Source organism: Malaya genurostris, chromosome 2, assembly GCF_030247185.1.
Source record: "Malaya genurostris strain Urasoe2022 chromosome 2, Malgen_1.1, whole genome shotgun sequence".
NCBI lineage: Eukaryota > Metazoa > Arthropoda > Insecta > Diptera > Culicidae > Malaya > Malaya genurostris.
Window position 1 is genome coordinate 26,283,949 of NC_080571.1, and position 19,200 is coordinate 26,303,148.

At 42.0% G+C, this 19,200-nt stretch overlaps 2 protein-coding genes across 8 annotated transcripts in view; one reads left to right on the forward strand and one right to left on the reverse strand.

Annotated features, from left to right (window-relative positions):
- The first annotated feature begins 554 nt into the window (after positions 1–554).
- LOC131432584 (RRP12-like protein) lies at positions 555–18,582 on the forward strand. Its single transcript, XM_058598930.1, has 8 exons — positions 555–2,628; positions 2,697–4,873; positions 4,936–5,095; positions 5,165–5,437; positions 5,491–5,783; positions 5,843–5,994; positions 17,755–18,283; positions 18,345–18,582. The coding sequence occupies exons 1-8, from the start codon at positions 2,143–2,145 to the stop codon at positions 18,457–18,459; spliced, it is 4,185 nt and encodes a 1,394-aa protein (XP_058454913.1). The 5' UTR covers positions 555–2,142; the 3' UTR covers positions 18,460–18,582.
- LOC131432587 (transport and Golgi organization protein 2) overlaps positions 9,887–19,200 on the reverse strand; it is a 130,601-nt gene continuing 121,287 nt past the window's right edge. For 6 of the 7 annotated variants that reach the window (XM_058598939.1, XM_058598935.1, XM_058598937.1 and 3 more), the window contains exon 4: positions 18,612–18,828. In XM_058598939.1, coding sequence (XP_058454922.1) covers positions 18,612–18,828 — 217 coding nt within the window. Of the gene's footprint in view, positions 10,272–18,611; positions 18,829–19,200 lie in introns of those variants that run through there. The other variant, XM_058598940.1, reaches the window with a different exon arrangement.

Here is a 19,200-nt window from a genome sequence, read left to right on the forward strand (position 1 = left end):
TGTCAATTGAAACTTTCGATTATGTTCTCAGTCGAATAGAGCTAAACATTACTAAGGAATGGACAAATTTCATGTGAAAAACTGATAATCTCTTTCAAGAGAAAAAGAAATTAAAATTCATGCGGTCGAGTAAGAATTCATTACGCATTCCGTCATTCCGATAATGTGGGCATTATCGAAATAACGGATAATGTGGGCATTGTCGAAATGACGGAATGCGTAATGAATTCTTACTCGACTGCATGATTTTTCAGTGCTTGATTGGTTTAGTGCTTGAATTTTCGCCTGAGTTGGCTGCTCGATCAACCCGATTAACAGTGACATTATAAATGTCATTGATTATTCACTCATTTTATGAATGTGTTAGTGTAAAATTTAGGCGACTTAAGCCATTTCACTACACTCCAGCTAGAGGAATGGATGATGCTGACTAAGGTAGGCCGTTTTGTTAATTTCCAGCGAATTTCAACAGTTTATGTAGGAATTCTAAGAAGAACTGTTAATTTACTAGTTTTGTATATCCGTAAAACTTGAAGATTTAAATTTGTATATTCAGTTATTTAATGTTTTCATTTAAAAATAAATTGAAAATCAGCACGAAAACGTGCAAAATCGGGAAAGAAGAAAAAGACAAATTGACAATTCAGTCCGCATCTTCTCACTCAATTCCGACTGATTTCCGAATCAACCGGTTGTAGGCGAAATTCATTCGGAATCGGTTGTTGCACTGGAGTTGGAATTGATTCGGAATTCATTATGATTTCCACATGAAATTCCGAATGAAAATTTCTCGTCGATTCGGAATTGATTCGGAATCCATTCGGATCTGGTAATGTGGGTCTCTGCTTGCTTAAATGACCCTCTGTTACGTCTCACCGACGACACGACCAGGCACTCCGAAGAAAAATCAGCATTAAAACTGTTCGCTAACGATTCACCGCCAGTTACCACAAATCTAGCGACCCCTTGTAAATGATAAAAATAATCTTCTCGAGCAACACTGTTTAAGTTGCTATGGACTAGTTACCAAGGAACCCCAAAACAAATAAACATGTTTTGAAAGCGGTGGAATAGTTTTATTAGTGTTAAACTTTGTCCAAATTAAGCAGAAATGCATTTAAATGAACTCGATTTTCGGAATTTAATCAAAACTATGGATGAAACCAACGAACGAGGACAATGATCTGCTTCCAGCGATTCATCCGTACACTTCAACTGCTAGCTTTTCTGGACAGTAGGATTCGGTGTAATACGCCGGTGTCAAAATTGTTTTGTGTCGGTTGATTGCGCAGCAGTAGAAACAGTATTTCATCTTGTTGGCCACTATTCGAGGATTACTAGTGAAATTCCACAATGAAATCATTTTACCGTACGTTATGCAGGTACCGCAGAGCACTAGCCTCGCTCAGCTCGTTGTCGGTCATTTCCATGTCTTCCTTCTCACACAACGGTTTCAAGTCAAGACCTGAATTTTGAACTTGGCTTTATAAAAGACATAACTCATACTCCTCTATTTTTACATTCCGCTAGAGTCAGATAAATCCATTAAAATGTTCCGTAATATAATAACCGATCTGAAATTTATTTTGTTTACATTCACCTTACCTTCGATATGCAGTAACCAAGGATATGGTGACTGTTATTCAAAATCAATAAACATATCAACTTGTGCTGCCAGTTTAAAAAAATTCACTAGCGTTTCCGATTTGACATTTCCAGTTACTGAGGGGTAGTTAAATTTACGATACAGTTTTGATAGACGAGTGGCAGGTCGTGTCGTCGGTCTCACCTTTCCGTTCTATATATTCACATCCTTGCTCTCCCTTGAATACTATCATTCTATAATTTTCATTTTCTGTTTCTACGAAAAAAATGGTCTCTGGTTAGGTCAATATCGCAAAAAGAAAAAAGACAATAATAATCGTTAGGCGAAATTATGCCGGAAAAAATTTCTTGCAGATTGAAAATCTGGGCCAACTAAACCTCATTTTCGGTACTTCCATTTAACCGTGTATGACATTTTCATCAGGATAATTTTTGACAGTTCTCGCGTGAGCACGTTTGTTTTGTTTTCCATGCGGTGTGTCGTTTCGGTAGTTTGTGCGTTCATTTTGGTGAAAAAGAAGGCAACCTGGGTTGAGAATGGGAAAATTTCGTTCCAAATTGAAGAAAAAAGTTGGAACCAAAAGATGGGCTCGAGGTCAAGCTTCCAACTCGAACCCGGAATCGAACAAGCATAGAGCAAAAGCGAGGAGTAGCTTTTTCCAGTCGAATCTTAGCTTGAAACCGACCTCATCGTCGGCGACCGTCGGAACCGAACCCAGCAAGCTTACGCTGGAGGCAGTGTTGAAACATGACGCTGTGCAATCGTACAACACCCCGAAACAAGGTGGTGGCCCAACGGTTAATGATCTCACCGTCAGTTTGCGATCGTTCAGCATGAACGAATCCCTGGCCGATGGAGACGGCATGACCGAGTCACAGCTTGGAACGTTCAAAACTTTTCAGACGTTCGCCTCAAACTGGAGTGCGTGCAGCAACATGAGCTTTAAAAAGCTGTTGAATAGTTTCCGAGCGGATTCACAGCTGCAAAAGGATATGCTAGCAATATTGGCCGCTTTGACCGAGGTAGGTTCAGCACGGTGTGTGTGTGTGTGCTCGTTTGGAAAGGATTAAAAACTTGTTGGTTTTTACAGGTCATTAAGGAAAAAGGAGGGGGTCAAAGTAGTACAGAGTATTTCCTTGGACTGATGGAAACACTAGAGGCGACCAAAGAAGAAACCGATACCGTGGCTGTCATTTCACTGCTGTCGATGGGCATAAAGTCAGTTCCGGAAGGTGTGTTAAGAAAAAAGTTTTCCGAAACCGGTCAAACACTATTGAATCTGCTAGAACGGTATGCTGATGCAGACAATCAGAACATCGTCCGAAGCATTATAGGATGCCTGTCGGTGTTGTTGCGGGCGCAGGAGTATTCGCAGTGGAAGCTTTCGTCAACGTTGAAATTTTTTGATGCCCTTTTGTCGTTTGTTATTCACACCAAACCAAAAATTAGAAAGGCAGCTCAGCATGCGGTGGTGGCCATTATTCATGGAAGTTGCTTCATGCTTCCGCCTAAAATTGAGGAAGAAGCAGACGACAACATGGACGGAGGTGTGGCACCGAAACCGGTAGTAAAATGTCATCCGGTTGGTAGTCGTGTGGCGAAATTCTGTGTCGGACAATTCAAACCGGAGAATATTGGTAACAATCAAACGTTGGTCCTTCACACACTGGGACTGCTTCACAACGCATTGCCCGGTTTTTCCAAAGACGATATCAAGTTGACTGCGGAAAATTTACTGTCGATTATGACAGCTACCAATGTGCTAATAAGAACCAACTGCTTCCAAACGTTCCATTCACTGTTTTCGTCGAAATCGGAAAATTTAACTCCAGTGTTGGCCGGTAAGCTCATAGCTGCCCTGTACGACTATCGTCCGGATAAGTCCGACACGAAACAAACAATAGCCTGGTTGACTGTGCTGAAGGAAGGTCATCTTTTCTTGGCCAAATACAATCTGACAATGTGCAGCAGTGCTCTGCCAAGATTTGTGGACATTTGCACTAACGATTTCTGGAGATCGGAGAAAATGGAAGTCGTGTCGTGTGCTTCGAACGCACTGAAGGACATTCTGTACGAATGTGTTCAGCCCTGCTGCGAAGATGACGAAGTCGAAAAGCACCGGATTCCGATCGAACGGGTGTTGAAATCCATAAACGATGTGCTCAATTCGGCACCTTTTGGGCATGCAGCGAATCAGGTGCTCGTCATCCTGGCAATAGCGTTCGATATCGCCGGAGGTCATTTCGGATCGACTCTGGCACCCGCTTTGAAGTCCTTGGGCAATCGCTACGATCCGCAATCGTCAAGTCGAATTCAAATCGAACACGCCGTCCTTCAAGCAATCGGTTCGATGGATACCGGTGTGGTTTTGGAGTGCATTCCATTGGCCGACGGGTCCGGAAAAATTGAACTGGATAAGACTTGGATGTTGCCGTTGTTCCGCGAAGGCCTCAACCAATCTCGGTTGGAAATTTTCAACAATGTCATCCTGAAACTAGCCTACCAATGTTTCGTGCTGTGGAATAAGTTCAAAGAATCGGAGAACAAACAACAGGCTCACATTTTTGAGTTGTTGTGCTGTCAACTGTGGGGTCTTTTCCCCGGTTTCTGTCGTCGCCCGAAGGATGTGGAAAACTTCCGTCACATCGCGAAAACTCTCGGTACCGTCCTGAACGAGAATCCACCTCTGCGTTCTGCCATATTGGACGGTTTGAAAGAATTAATCACGCATCTGGAATCGGATTCGGATAAAGCGGAAGTGGGCAGATTTGCGAAAAATTTCCTGCCTCGGCTGTTCAACATCTACACTACCAAACCGAAGGGAAGTTACGAGAACGAAGTTCGTCAGGCCGCGTTCGAAACCATTCGCGTCTATCTCGCTATCACCCCGAAACCCGTGCTGGATGAAATGCACTCTACGGCACTGGAGCAACTGACCACCAAAGCTCCCGGTACGTTCCTCTACGATATGCTTTTCGATGTGGTAGAGCAACTGTCGCTCCATCAGTCGTCCGATAAGCTGGACGAGATCTACCAGCGCTATATCGTTGCAATTCTAAAGCGTGACAAGACTCAGGACACGGTAGCCAAATCCAATGCCAACGTACGGCGACAGATGAAGAAAGCCTTCAAACTGCTGCGAGAGATCCTTGCCTCCGAGAACGCCGGTTGTCAGGAGTTTGTTGCAAACAAACGGGGCAACGTGGAAAAGCTGTTGCTGGGAACGCTACACTCAACCTTCGATGGAATTCAGGCACCGCGTTTGGCGTAAGTTTCAACAGAAGAAACATCTATCGATTTTTCAACTGTTTTTTTTTTCTCAATTCTAGGTGTCTTAAGTTACTTATCGAAAAGAATCCGGACATAAAAATCACCAATAAAATCATCACCCGAACCGTACCGGAAGCGATCGCCTCGTACAACGTGGAAGCCGTCAAGCAGGAAAATCTATCCAACGATTTAATCGAAATGATTGGAACAATGTACAATGTAATCTACTTTCTTGATTCACAATCAAATGCCGCTGTTTTTTGAGCTCATACGAACCTCTCATTACAGAACGAAAATAAACTGAATGAGTTCGAAAACCTGGCCATCGCCGGTCTGATCGGAGACAGCACTCTGATCACCAACACCATATGGGTTCTGAAGAACATTTTGCAAACCTTCACCGGTTCGCTGACGGTGGATTCGTTGAAGTTTATGCTGGAACAAGTGCTAACCATAATGATGGGACACAACCGATCCGAGGTGGACGCTGCACTTAACTTTCTGCTGTTGTACATCAAAATACTGCCGGTTCCGATGGTCACCAACTATTTGCAGATGATTGTAAGTCTTGTTTCTATTTTTCGATGAAAAAATACAATATTTTTTCGCTACAGATGAAGGCCCTCTCGTCGATGGTGCCGGACACGAAACGTCACTGTCGGTTACTGATCGGGTACACGTTGAAGCGGCTCGCCAAACGGTTCGGTGCCGAGGAAATCGTCAAGCTCGTTCCGGGTAACGACGAAGTAACACACAAACGACTGAAGAAAATTCGTAAGGAGCTTGCCCGTGCCAAACGGAACAAACTTCTGGAGCAGCAGAAACAGAAGAAACAGGGCGCTACCAACGAGGACGAAACTGACGAGGAAGATGATTTGGCTGGTCATTTGGAGAAGAAGAGTTTAACGTAGGTTTGTCGTGTTTTGGAGAAAACCGTTGTTCATCGTTTGTTTTGTTCATCAACAGAATCGATGACATATTGGCTGATTCGGAGTCCGATTCGGATTCCGGCGTGGAAGACGAAAAGAAGGCACGGAGAAAGATGAACACTTACATCAAGGAATCTCCGGACAACATTGTCGACCTGGCGGATTTGGATGCCATTAGCAAGGTTACAAGTGAGTAATTGAAACAAAGGGAAAGCTCTGTGGGGTTGTTCGAATTGTTGATGTGGAAAATAGGCGACGGGATCCAAGTTGTTTCAAATAGTTTATGATCAAATATTTTTATTGAAACAATCAATTGCTTATCGGTTATCAATTGCCATTTAGGGCATTCAAAAGTTATCCCTAGAAGCAGCGTGACGGATAGCAGCTCACAGCTAACTTATTCATTGTAGTGCCATATCCACCGGTTTGACCTGCGCTATAAATGGATACGAAATGTGACGTATTTAGGAGGACCGCATGAAACGCTATCATACTTATTTTACCCCAAGTTTTCTTGTTGTACTTTTGAAAACCTTAGAATGAAAAGTACAAGAAAAGGTTTATTTTCTCGCTCCACCAAACTCTTTGTGTTTGTTTCGGGTGCCATTAGAACTGAGTAAAATTTTAGTTCGATCGGTGAAACTATATCTTCGCGTCCGAGGTTTAAAGTTTGTATGGGGAAAATAACTTTTTATAAAAATATATTGTGCATGTATTGTTCATCAGTGCTTAAAGCAGTTCAAATTAAACCGCCATCTCATTTCCTACGTTACGATTCCTCATTCGTCTGGCCGTATTCCAAAGAGTGCTCATTGAGGTTTCTCTTGACAAACCTTCGACAAAATGTCTCCAATAGCTACATTTCTTGGCCCGAAGTATGCTCTTGTACTTGGTTTCTAAAATCAAGAATTTTCAAAATTCTTGTACTTGGTTTCTAAAATCAAGAATTTTTCAAAATTCTGTGGACTTCCTCCTCCTCGTTTTAAAAACGTCTTGAAATCATTTTGTTTCACGTGTTAAGCATCTGAGCACTCTTTGTCCCACCAAGGGTTTGGGGGCCTTCTGTTAGACGATGGACCAAGAAGTCGTTTGGTTTGGGCTTGTTCTGCGGCCTCCAGAAACGAACAGAGCTCTTCCATTGTGTCTCCTGTTGCTAAATATCTGCTGATATCTTCGTCATCCAGAGCAATTGCAATAACGATCGATTCTTCGTTGGAAAAATGTACCATCATCGTGAAGAACAGAAAAACATCAAACGCAACGATTGCGTATGTTACTAATAGCAACGACAGCGACACGGAAAGTGCACGGTATGATGATAATATTTTACAAATAAATCCCGGTACGTTGCGGATACGTCACGGCCTAGTGTAAATAGTGCTTAAATTGGAACAAATTCTATTAAGCAGCATGTTGATTTGCTATGCCAAATGACTGTTATGCCAAAAGATCATTATGCCAAACGATTTTTGGATAAACGTGGTAGCCCCGTTTCTGAGCAATAAATTTCTGGGGAATAAGCTTCGACTTTTTATATTCTGGAGAATGATTTTCTGGGAAACAGTATTCTGGAATGAGGTACACTTTGGGAAGTGCTTTCTGGGGAATGGTTCGTTCTGCAAGAAATTTTCCAACGAAATGGTTTCGGGGAAATGTTATAGAATCGTTGGTTGATTACCAAAAAAAAAATCGATTTCCGATATATCAATTCTTAATTCCCGATTCCGAAAATACCGGAGCTAATGGTCAAAAACTCTAAACCGGAACTTACTCCATTTCTCCGAGATGTCTAAACGGATTTTCACAAACTGAAGTTAGAATGAAAGGTCTTACGGTCTTAAAGACTGTCCCAGAAAGTATGGACGCACTTTGATTTCGCTGTAAATAATTCAGTGTTAGATATTCAAATTTTATTCGATATACTGATAATATTAGACTACAACAACAGAATATTATTCTCAACATTTGCTACTTAGCCATTGTAGACTAGCTGGCGCACCTTCTTGCGAACGTTCCTCATTAAATTCCGTGGCGACAAGTTTTGACACATTTTTTCAATCTTTTTCGAGCTGTTGAATGGTTTCGGCTGCCGAGACATGATTCCTAAGATGTGCCTTCCTTAATGCCCAAAATTCCTCAATTGGTCGAAGTTGTGGGCAATTTGGTGGATTCATGTGTTTTGGGACGAAAGCGACATTTTTGGTAGTATACAATTCTACCGTTGATTTCGAGTAGTGGCAAGAAGCACGATCTGGCCAGAAGACAACAGGATCCTTGTAGCTTCGAATCATGGGTAGAAGTCGTTTTTGTAAACATTCCTTGATGTATTTTTCGCTGTTCATTGAAGCAGTGGTGATGAAGGGTTTCGAAATCTTACCGCAGCTACAAATTGCTTGCCAGACCATAGCTTTCTTACCAATTTTTTCGACTTCAATCGATGTCTCGGACTGGTTCAACACTTGCCCTTATCGCACCGTATAATATTGTGGTCCCGGCTAGGATTTGTAATCGAGTTTTACGAAGGTTTCGTCGTCCATGATTATGCAGTTCAAATTTCCAACAAGAATCGAATAGTACAGCTTTTGAACCCTCGGCGTGATCGATGCTTCTTGTTTCGGACTACGTTTTGGTTGTTTCTTCTTCTTATAGGTTCGAAGATTCAAACGTTCTTCAGCACGAAGAACATTTGACTTCGAAGTGCCCACTTTTTTGGCCACATCCCGAACTGAAACCTCCTTCTTTTGCTCAAACGTCTTCAGTATACGTTTATCCAACTGAGGATTAGCAGGACCTTTTTTTCGACCCGTTTTCGGTTTATCCTCAAAGGTGTTATCCTCACCGAACTTCCTGGTTGCATTTCGCACGGCTTTTTCACTTACTCCTTCCATTTTTGCTATCTTTCTCAGTGACAGTCCGCGTTCTGTGCATCATTTGTACACAATTTTTCGACGTTGTTCTGCTGAAAGTCCACGCCTTTCGAAACAAACTAATGAAAACGAATAAACAACTGCACAAGTGGTTAGAGAAGAGTGTAAACAACAGGACGCAGTCATTAAAATTGACAGATTCTGAACCATTGCGAAATGGCAGCGGTTTTTGGTTGCGTTGATACTTTCTGGGACAGTCTTTATAAACTACTGTTGAATTTCATTAAAGTTCCGGAATTACAGTATGAAATGTGTTCATAAGCTCATACCGTCATTTGGAGCGACGATGATAAGTACGGAAAAAAGTCTCGAAAATTGGCCCAAAGAAACTAATTTTGAAGTTTGTCTCAATTACTCAATGAGCCGATTTCGGCTATATCGGTACTTAAATTACGGCTCCGAAAGTACCAGAAATAGTAGGTCTTACAGCCCAATAAGTTGTTATTGAATTGGTTCAGGAATTGAAGTGTGTTTCAAATTTAAAACCATCATTGAAGTGACCATGCAAAAAAAGAGAAAACTTTTCAAAAATTTTACCTCAAAGCTGTTTCAAATTGTAGTTTATGTTGGTTGCTGGCCAAACGAACCTATTTCGGCAATGTCGGTTTTCGTTTCCGAAAGTACCGAAAATAGTGAAAAATCTCGTCGTCCTGAACGATATTTAAATTTTTGAGACCAGAGGCTTACTTTTTAAGGTAGCGCTTCGCCGTGGTCAGGTCGAAGCGAGACAACTCACTGCTTCCTCTTGCTTTGTCGCCGAAATTTCACGCAAAATTGCAAATTTCTCCAATACTAGCCCGATTCACGAAAAATCAAAAACATACGATTGTAGGTAAATGATCTTACTATGCATTTGGAGAAAAATACCAGCTAGAAAGCTTTTCTTTCGCGAGATTCCGTGCGAGTTTTATTAAACATTTTGTTTTCTTTTTTCCTTTTCTCGCTCTAAACAACTCGCATATGTAGGGATGTGCTACGTTTTCAACAAAGCGTCAAAGCTAGTAGCGATGAAAATCATTACTGATTTCTGGTTCTACTGAAACATGAATAGAAATTATTTTACAAAGTAGTAACACTTAGTTACATTTTCTACTCATCTATATTCAACGTTTACGCAGAGAAAACGGACAACGAAAACAAAAGAAATGTTTTTTTTTTTTTTTTTATAATAAAATTTTTATTGGGCTCATTTGCGTTAGCTTAACGTGGCCGATTATCTTGTTGTTAGGTGGATATGAGTGGAAGCCGTATTATGGGGCGACCTGCTCCCCTAAAGTTAGTAAAGGAGTGTCAGGAGGGTGGGACCTATACTGTATTGATTTTGAACATATTTTGGTATTACAAATCATTCATTAATAGCTTGCATCTTCTTAACACACTTTTCATTTCCGAGTTCTTGACGTTCTCCAGATTGTAACGAGGAAGAGACTGTACTAGACTCGGATGCTTTGTTGGTGTACTTTGATGTCGGTGTGTCATTTATGGATGGTTTCCAGCAATTCAGCTTGACCAGTGTTTAGTTCATTTGGGGTAGGACCACTGTAGAAGAAAGAAAGAGAAAGAGAGGGCACTAGATTTGCACGTTTATAGCTTTGAGGAAGTTATAGAGGTAGGTCATGTAAAGGAGATCTCGGGTTGCCAAAACGTCACGGACTGGAACATAAGGTGGTCTACCTCGGGCCCGAAGGGAATCAATTAGCTGGAGTCTGACGTCGCAATACTCGGAGCACACCCAAACAACATGCTCGATGTCATGATAACCGTCTCCGCAAACGCAATGATTACTCTCACTAAGGCCAACACGATGAAGATGCGCTTTGAGCAAAGAGTGGTTGGACATAAGTCTTGACATTGTGCGAATAAAGTCCCGGTTCACGTCCAACCCTCGGAACCAAGCTTTCGTCGATACCTGCGGTATAATGGAATGTAACCACCGTCCTAGATATCCATCATTCCAGGAGGTTTGCCAGCTGACGAGTGCCTCTTGACGAGAACGACTGAAAAATTCATTGAAGCAGATTGGTCTTTCATAGGTTTCACCTTGTAATGCGCCCACCTTGGCCAGTGAGTCCGCCATCTCATTGCCCCTTACGGAACAATGTGATGGGACCCAAACCAAGGTAATCCGATATGATTTTGCAGATAAAGCACTCAGTTGTTCCCGTATTTTCCCCAGGAAATACGGCGAGTACTTTCCAGGCTTCACTGAGCGAAGAGCCTCGATAGAGCTGAGACTGTCCGATACAATGAAGTAGTGGTCTGTGGGCAAAGTTTCAATGATCTCAAGGGTATACTGAATTGCAGCTAGTTCTGCGACGTAAACTGAAGCCGGATCACTGAGTTTATAGGAGGCGGTGAAATTTTCATTAAAAATACCGAAGCCAGTGGACCCGTCGAGATGTGATCCGTCAGTGTAAAACATTTTATTACAGTCGACTTCTCTAAATTTGTCATTAAAAATATTTGGGATCACTTGAGGGCATACGTGATCCGGGATTCCATAAATATCTTCTTTCATGGATGTGTCGAAAAACACCGTAGAATTAGAAGTATCATAGAAACGAACACTGTGAGGATTATATGAAGAAGAATAATTGTTACGTGACATGAAATCAAAGTACAATGTCATAAATCGGGTCTGAGAATTAAGCTCGACTAGCCGTTCAAAGTTATCGATAACCAACGGGTTTAAGACGCTACATCGAATGAGTTGTCGATATGAGAGATCCCACAAACGGTTTTTCAGCGGTAGAATTCCCGCTAGTACCTCGAGACTCCCCGTATGAGTCGACTGCATACAACCCAAGGCAATACGCAAGCAACGATACTGGACTCTCTCCAGCTTGATAAAGTGTATCTTCGCGGCTGAACGGAAACAGAAACATCCATACTCCATCACTGACAATATCGTTGTTTGGTACAGCCTTATAAGATCTGTTGGGTGAGCTCCCCACCAAGTCCCGGTCACTGTACGGAGAAAGTTGATTCTTTTTTGGCATTTTCGTTTCAGATACCTAATGTGACATCCCCAGGTACCTTTGGAATCGAACCAGACTCCGAGGTATTTGAATGTGAAGGCCTGAGCTATGGTTTGACCCATTAGTTGAAGCTGTAGTTGTGCAGGTTCACGCTTCCTGGAAAATACTACCAACTCAGTTTTCTCCGTGGAGAATTCGATACCTAGCTGTAGAGCCCATGTAGACAAAGCGTCTAAGGTAGTTTGTAATGGTCCTTGCAGGTCGGTAGACTTGGATCCTGTAATAGACACCACGCCATCATCTGCAAGTTGCCTTAACGTGCAAGAATTTTCAAGACATTCATCGATGTCATTGACGTAAAAGTTATAAAGAAGGGGGCTGAGGCATGAGCCCTGGGGAAGGCCCATGTAACTAATTCGTGAGGTCGTCAAGTCTTCATGTGTAAAAAACATGTGCTTTTCCGATAATAAGTTGTGCAAAAAATTGTTCAAATGTGGGGAAAGACCATGCTTGTGCAGCTTCTCCGAGAGAATTTTTATGGAAACTGAATCAAAAGCCCCCTTTATGTCCAAGAATACTGATGCCATTTGCTTCTTGTGAGCGAATGCCATTTGAATTTCTGTAGAAAGCAGCGCAAGGCAATCGTTCGTTCCTTTGCCTTTACGGAAGCCAAATTGTGTATCTGAAAGCAAGCCACTTGTTTCCATCCATTCATCGAGACGAAACAGAATCATTTTTTCCAGCAGTTTCCGAATACAGGAAAGCATTGAAATCGGCCGATACGAGTTGTGGTTGGAGGCTGGTTTGTCCGGTTTCTGAATAGCGATAACCCTCACTTGTCTCCAGTCTTGAGGAACAAAGTTCTGTTCGACGAACTTGTTGAACAAGTTTAACAGACGTTTTTTCGCGATATCGGGAAGATTTTTAAGCAAGTTGAATTTAATTTTATCACACCCTGGGGCATTGTTGTTGCACGATAAGAGGGCTAGAGAAAACTCCGTCATCGTAAAGGGGGAATCGTTTTCACTGTATCGAGAGGACGCGACGCGATAGACATTCGATTCGCGAACAAAATCCGGGCAAACTTTCTTGGCGAAGTCAAATATCCAGCGATTTGAATATTCTACGGATTCGTTATTAGTGGTTGCATTTCTCATACGACGGGCTGTATTCCACAGAGTGGTCATCGATGTTTCCCTAGATAGGCCATTGACGAACCGACGCCAGTAACCTTTTTTTTTTGCTTTAATCAGATTTTTCAGGGTCTTTTCTAGTGATGCATATTTCTCGTAGTCTTCGCGCTTGCCACTGTTCCCGAATTTTTTATACGCGGATGATTTTGTTTTATATATTTCCGAGCACTCTTTATCCCACCATGGGGTTGAGGGTCGCGTAGTGATTGTAGTTTTGGGTACTCGTTTGGTCTGGGCTTGAATCGCGGCGTTGAGGATCAAGTCAGCTAGGGATTTGTATTCTTCTTCTAGCGAATCTGGTTGTTTCGTTTCGAGAGCTTGGGATATCGCGGTCGAGTAGGAACTCCAGTCGATGTTTTTCGTGAGATCATATGTCATATCGACTGATGTCGGTGTTTGTGCACCAGTGGATATTGAAACCAAAATCGGCAAGTGATCACTACCGTGGGGATCAGGGATTACCTTCCACTTGCAATCTAGCTGTAGTGATGTCGAGCAAAGGGATAAGTCCAGCGCACTAGAGCGGCCTGGCGGTCTTGGATTGCGTGTCATTTCACCCGTATTTAAAATTGTCATATTGAAGTTGTCGCACAGATCATAAATTAACGAAGAACGGTTATCATCATATAGGCAGCCCCACCCCGTACCATGCGAGTTAAAGTCTCCTAAAACTAACCGCGGGGTGGGAAGAAGCTCAATGATGTCTGCCAGTCGTCGATGCCCTATCGAGACTCTGGGAGGTATGTAGATAGAAGCTATACAAAGATCTTTGCCTCTAATTCTGATTTGGCAAGCAACAACTTCAATGCCCGGGATCGAGGGGAGGTTAATTCTATAAAACGAATAGCACTTTTTGATCCCTAAAAGAACCCCTCCATAGGAGTCTCCTCGATCCAGGCGTATAATGTTGAAATTGTGGAAGTCAAAGTTTATATTTGAAGTGAGCCATGTTTCACACAATGAAAATACGTCGCAGTTACGCGAATTTATCAAAAATTTGAAAGAATCTAATTTTGGGATGATACTTCTGCAATTCCACTGCAGTATAGTGATCATATTCTCGATTTCTGTAGGTATTTCAGCCATCGATAGATACGATCGCTGCAAGGAGGGGCCATTGTTCTGTCAACTGTTTTAAAAATGTTCTTACTGTTGGTAATAAAGCCGTTAGAATACTTTTAAGAGGATCAGTTATATTGAAGGCTGTTAATATCCAGTCCACGATATCAGAGAATTTTAGTAATCCAGAGTTTGTCGGATTTTCTGGTTGTGTTTTGGGATCACCTGGGTTTTTCGGTGTCCCTGGAAGCGCAGGAAATTCCTGGTTGTATTTTAGAAATCCAGGCGGTATTGGCTTGGGTTCAACGGAATTTTTCTGGTTGAACTTTAATGTTTTATTTTCATTTTGATGTAGTACTTTTAGACCTTTGCGAGGAAGGTTAGGAGAGGACATAATTGGTCTTTTCCTATTTGTTCCTAGCTGAAGAGAAGAAGGTCCTACGCCGGGGTCATAAGAAGCATCAGCGTCAGTCGACAAAAGAGCAAACGGATTGTTAGGGGTAGGGGGAGTGGCTCGTTTGAGGATTTCCGCGTAAGATCGTTTAGAATGCTCCCTTACGGTTCGCTTAAGCTTTTCCTCGCGTTGTTTGTACTTGGAGCATTCAAAAAGATCATGCGGATTCTCGCCACAGTAAATACACTTTTCGGTCGTTTTCCTGCATGAGTCATCCCCGTGTCCCTCGCCACATTTACCACACCGTGGTTTGTTACAACAGTATGGTGCCGTATGTCCCATCTTTTTGCAGTTCGAACAGTGCATTACCCTCGGTACATACAACCGGACAGGTAGACGAACCCCTCCCACTAAAACGTAATTCGGAAGTGCAGAACCGGCGAAGGTCACACGAAAAGAGTCTGATGGGTAGTACTTCCCATCTTGTGCCGATTTAGAGTGCAATTGCTTGCACTCCAATATCTTCACTGGTTGAAGATCGACATTCTTGAAGCGGCCAATCCCATCCTTCATAAGATCTTCAACCGTTAAACTCTCCTCGCGAACCACACCGTCGATCTCCACCATCCGAGAAGGTACGTAGACGCGATACTCCCTCGTGAAGATCTCATTGCTAGCAATATCGTTTGCTTGTTTCAGATCAGTCACGACGACGCGCAGTCTATTTGGTGACACCTTGTCAATGTGTTTCACTGCCGAGTAGTACTTATACAGATCTCGAGCTATATTAAGGACTCTAAGAGATTTAGCTATGGGCCGGAAGTATACCACCCACGGGCCAACCGATCCGTCATCCTGATAGACCTTCCGACGGAGGGGTGGTTTTTCCAAAGGGGTTGCGGGGATATCCATGTAAGATGTGTCACCATAAGAGTATTCATCTAAATGTTCCACCTCTTCAGGTACATCATCATCTTCCCCGGGGTTCCCCCCATCGGAAGACATATCTCCCACAACAACAAGATAAATAGAGCAAATAGATAGGGTAGTAAGAAATAGAAAGATAAAAATAAGGAAAAAACTACTTCACCGGTATGGTTTGTTGAGCCGATAGATGAGTTCGCTTCGATTGTTTCCCTCGCGTGACCTTGATGAATCAACCACTGCTGGTGCCGATGCTATTCAAGCGACAGGTAGAAACGCTGAAGCACACAACTGTCTGCTGCCGGTGTGTATCACTGCCGATCACTTATTAGATCTAAGAAAGATCTCACAACAGAAATGTTTCCGCTAGCCCTTGCTAGGGAAACACCTTCGCACTCGAGATTTTGTAATTAATACCGTCCTGATACGGAGCAGAAAAAAAACAAGTGTATCGCGGACGACTGCTCGGATACGAATGAAAAAGAAATGTTCTTAGCGTCTACCGCATGTGGCATTTTACACACCCCAATGCATGCGTTGACATTGTGTGCGTGCGAAAGAATAAGGAAAAACTCATTTAATTTTCAAATCTCGCACGAAATCTTTCGATAAAAACGTTTATCAGGCACAATTTATATACGAATCGATAGAAAAATTAATTATCTAGAATCGTATGTTCTTGGAATTTCTGTTTTCTTCCCCGTTTTCTCACAATTTTGGGTAAAGTGCGTGAAACCCCGGGATAGGCAGCGAACTCCCGTGACCACGGCGAAGCGCTACCTTTAAGTCGAAATTTTAGTTTTTTTTTGACAATATTTGTCCCAATTGTCTTTGTAAACAAAATATGTTTTGAAAGTTTGATTTCACACGGATTTTTAACGGGGAAATCGATATTTTTGTGTAAGCAACTTTTCCTCCTATTCCAGCAGTAGCAGTTTTGAGCGCTGTATGATAAAGTGATGTTTTGGACCAAAGTGAAGATTTTTAATACTGTTGTATGCAATTGTTTCTACGCACTAAATATACTGTGTAGAGCATCTTTTTAATGACATTTTGCCTCATTTCGATTTTAGCACGGTTCCTTTTTTGGCAACATAATCATCCGAATATGGCTTATGTTTATTTTAAACTGCTTACAGCTATAATTGTTGGAAGAACATAACTACATATATCATTCCAATAAGTTCGTCGAGATCAGCAAATGTGTGTGTGTGACAAATTATTTCACTCAATTTTCTCGGAGATGGCATAACCGAAAAAAGTCTTGTGCATGTCCATACATGTGGTTCCTGAATTTCATTGGGATTCGATTTTTGACTCCGGAACTACGAAATGATATGTGTAACGAGATTAAAATAATATCACTTATTTTTCCATTTGCTTCGTCTAAGATTCAAATGAAAGATCTTACGATCCCATAAAAACTTCTGTTTTTGTAATCAGATCCGACTTCCGGTTCAGGAGATACACGGTGATTAGTGTAAAAATGTCAACTCCGCATAAATTAATGGGGTTTGTAAACTTGTTTCAATTTTACCGGTGTTCGGTTTTCGAAAGTTACTTAAAAATTTTATTTGGAACGCACTACGATTTGTCAAAGATGGCTATACAATTTTTTTAATCATTAGATTCAAATGAAATGATTTACAAACCCTTAGGTGAAGTTAACTGGAGTCGACTACATCGATTTCCGAATTCAGGTTCCGAAAGTATCGGGAATAGAGAAGCTCAATCATTTTCGCAAAGATGGCCCAAATTAATTTCATAAACAAAAATTCAAATTGAAATACTCGTGGTCCCACACAAAATTAGTGAATTGTATCCGATTCCGACTTCCGATTCTGGAATTACAGCTTCGATTTTAAAATCTTCAAAATTAAGCTCAAAACTGTCCTTATTTATTCTTAATATTAATTCATGGCCTTAAGAACCGTTTTGGGTTATGCTGATAGCTGAATACCGGTTCTGAAAGTGAAACCTTTAAAAGTGATTTCCAACTCACTTCGATATCGCATGTTAATCGATTGTCACACGTTTAGGTTCGAAGGAATAGGAATGCGGGTGGATAAAATGGTATCATATCACTGCTAGGTGGATTAGGCACGTTTTTTCTTCAAGATTCAATAAAAAGTTTTTTGAAGTATCTTCTAGTCATATTTATGAGAACAAATATAAGACCTTTCATTTTAACCTCCGAACACTTTTATTGCGTTGATTCCCATTGATTTGGTCAATTTCAACAATTTCGCCAACTTGACGGACGAGCAGTTAGGATTTTCGCAATGCGCGAGCAAAATATCTATATCCATCCAATTAAGTAAAATTGAATATGGTCGATCATGAGGGAGATCTATTTAAGTTTTGTATGTAACTAAATTATTAACTAAAAAAATATAGAATTGCGATGAACGTCTTACAGTTTCAATAGGTCAAATAAAACATTAACCACTATAAAACAAATTATTTCGTTCCAGCATCGGAACCATCGAAATATTCGGAGCCCTCGGGGTCTCAAACGAGAAAGAAGAAAGATCCCAACCGGGGATTCGCCACCGCTCCGGATGGTCGTCTGGTCATCGAAGACATCGAGGACTACTCCGACTCGGACGAGGACCCCGACAGTAACGTTGGCTACAAGGAGAAGGCCAAAAAGCGTGTATACGACGAGGATAGCGACAGTGGCGAAGAGGTAGCAACCGATGATGCCGAAGCGGGACCATCGTCCCGAAAGCGCAAAGCAATGGAAGCGATGAGCGTTCGATCCGGTATGACTGCCGGCAGCAGTCGGTACATTGCCGGCGGTAAAGGTATTCATCGGCCGGTAGCGGCATCCGTTAAATCCGGCTACACCAACCGATCGACAAAGTCGAACAAAAGTAGCAAGACGTACGCTTCGACCGGAACGGATTACAGGTCGAAGAAAGCACAAGGTGATATGTTGAAAAAAGGCAAACACGAACCGTTTGCCTATGTTCCGTTGAGTAGAAATTCGTTGAATAGAAGGTAAGTTAAATTGATTCGTTTGTTTCACACAGCTGCAATCGTTACCCTTTTTGTTTCGCAGAAAACGAGCCAAACATGCTGGTCAATTCAAGAGCATTGTAAAAGGAGCCCGAAAGGGTGCTGCGGCAGGTGCTAAAAATAGATCGATTAAAAAATCCATCAACAAGCGAAAATGAGCTGGGAATTTCTTTCAGTAAGCTAGTGATTTTTCTACGAAAAAAATCTAAATCAACTAAAAATACATCTACACATTATCAAATGTAAATAAATTAACATTCAAAGTCTATCAGAATCAAGAATCAGTTATTCAATCTACTAAAACCATCCATCAAAACTGTCGTTCGATGTTGGTTCGCTGCCACTCACCGTCCGGATCGGTGCTGGCCATCGTTTCTTCGATTAGTTCCATGTGATTTTCGTGGTCAACCAAAATGATGGTGCGGGTTCTACTGCCGTACCCATACTCCGGGACACGTACATTTATACTGGAAAGCTTCTCCGCACTGACGGGCACCCGTCGGGACAGTTCTGCATCGGGAAAGTATCTGAAAAATAGAATAATTTGTTTTGAATTAAAACTCGTCTCTTCGTGTATTAAAAGTATCATCAAGGCAACAGTTTGTGTCGCCAATTTGGAATGGTACTGCCACAGAGCTCAACTGGATGCTGTAGTAAATAGCAGAATTAGAAGCGCAATAACTTTGCTATATCATTTCTCCACGGCAAGTATTGTCTTTTTTCTTTGCATCCAAGTCCTGATCTTGCTCGCGTTTGTAGATGTCTGCCCCTCGTTGGAAACCTCTTGCTGCCCAGCACCATTGATGCGCATGATTTATCGTTTGAGGTTGGACTGGGACGCAACATAGTTAGCATCATGGAAGCCCCCGATACGTTCCCCACAGTCGAGCCACTGCCGC

Bases quoted from the DNA above. Each gene is read 5' to 3' on its own strand.
- LOC131432584 (XM_058598930.1), top strand. From the start codon at position 2,143: ATGGGAAAATTTCGTTCCAAATTGAAGAAAAAAGTTGGAACCAAAAGA. The intron at 2,629-2,696 runs GTAGGTTCAGCA...TGGTTTTTACAG, and splicing joins TATTGGCCGCTTTGACCGAG to GTCATTAAGGAAAAAGGAGG. The intron at 5,096-5,164 runs GTAATCTACTTT...CTCTCATTACAG, and splicing joins TGATTGGAACAATGTACAAT to AACGAAAATAAACTGAATGA.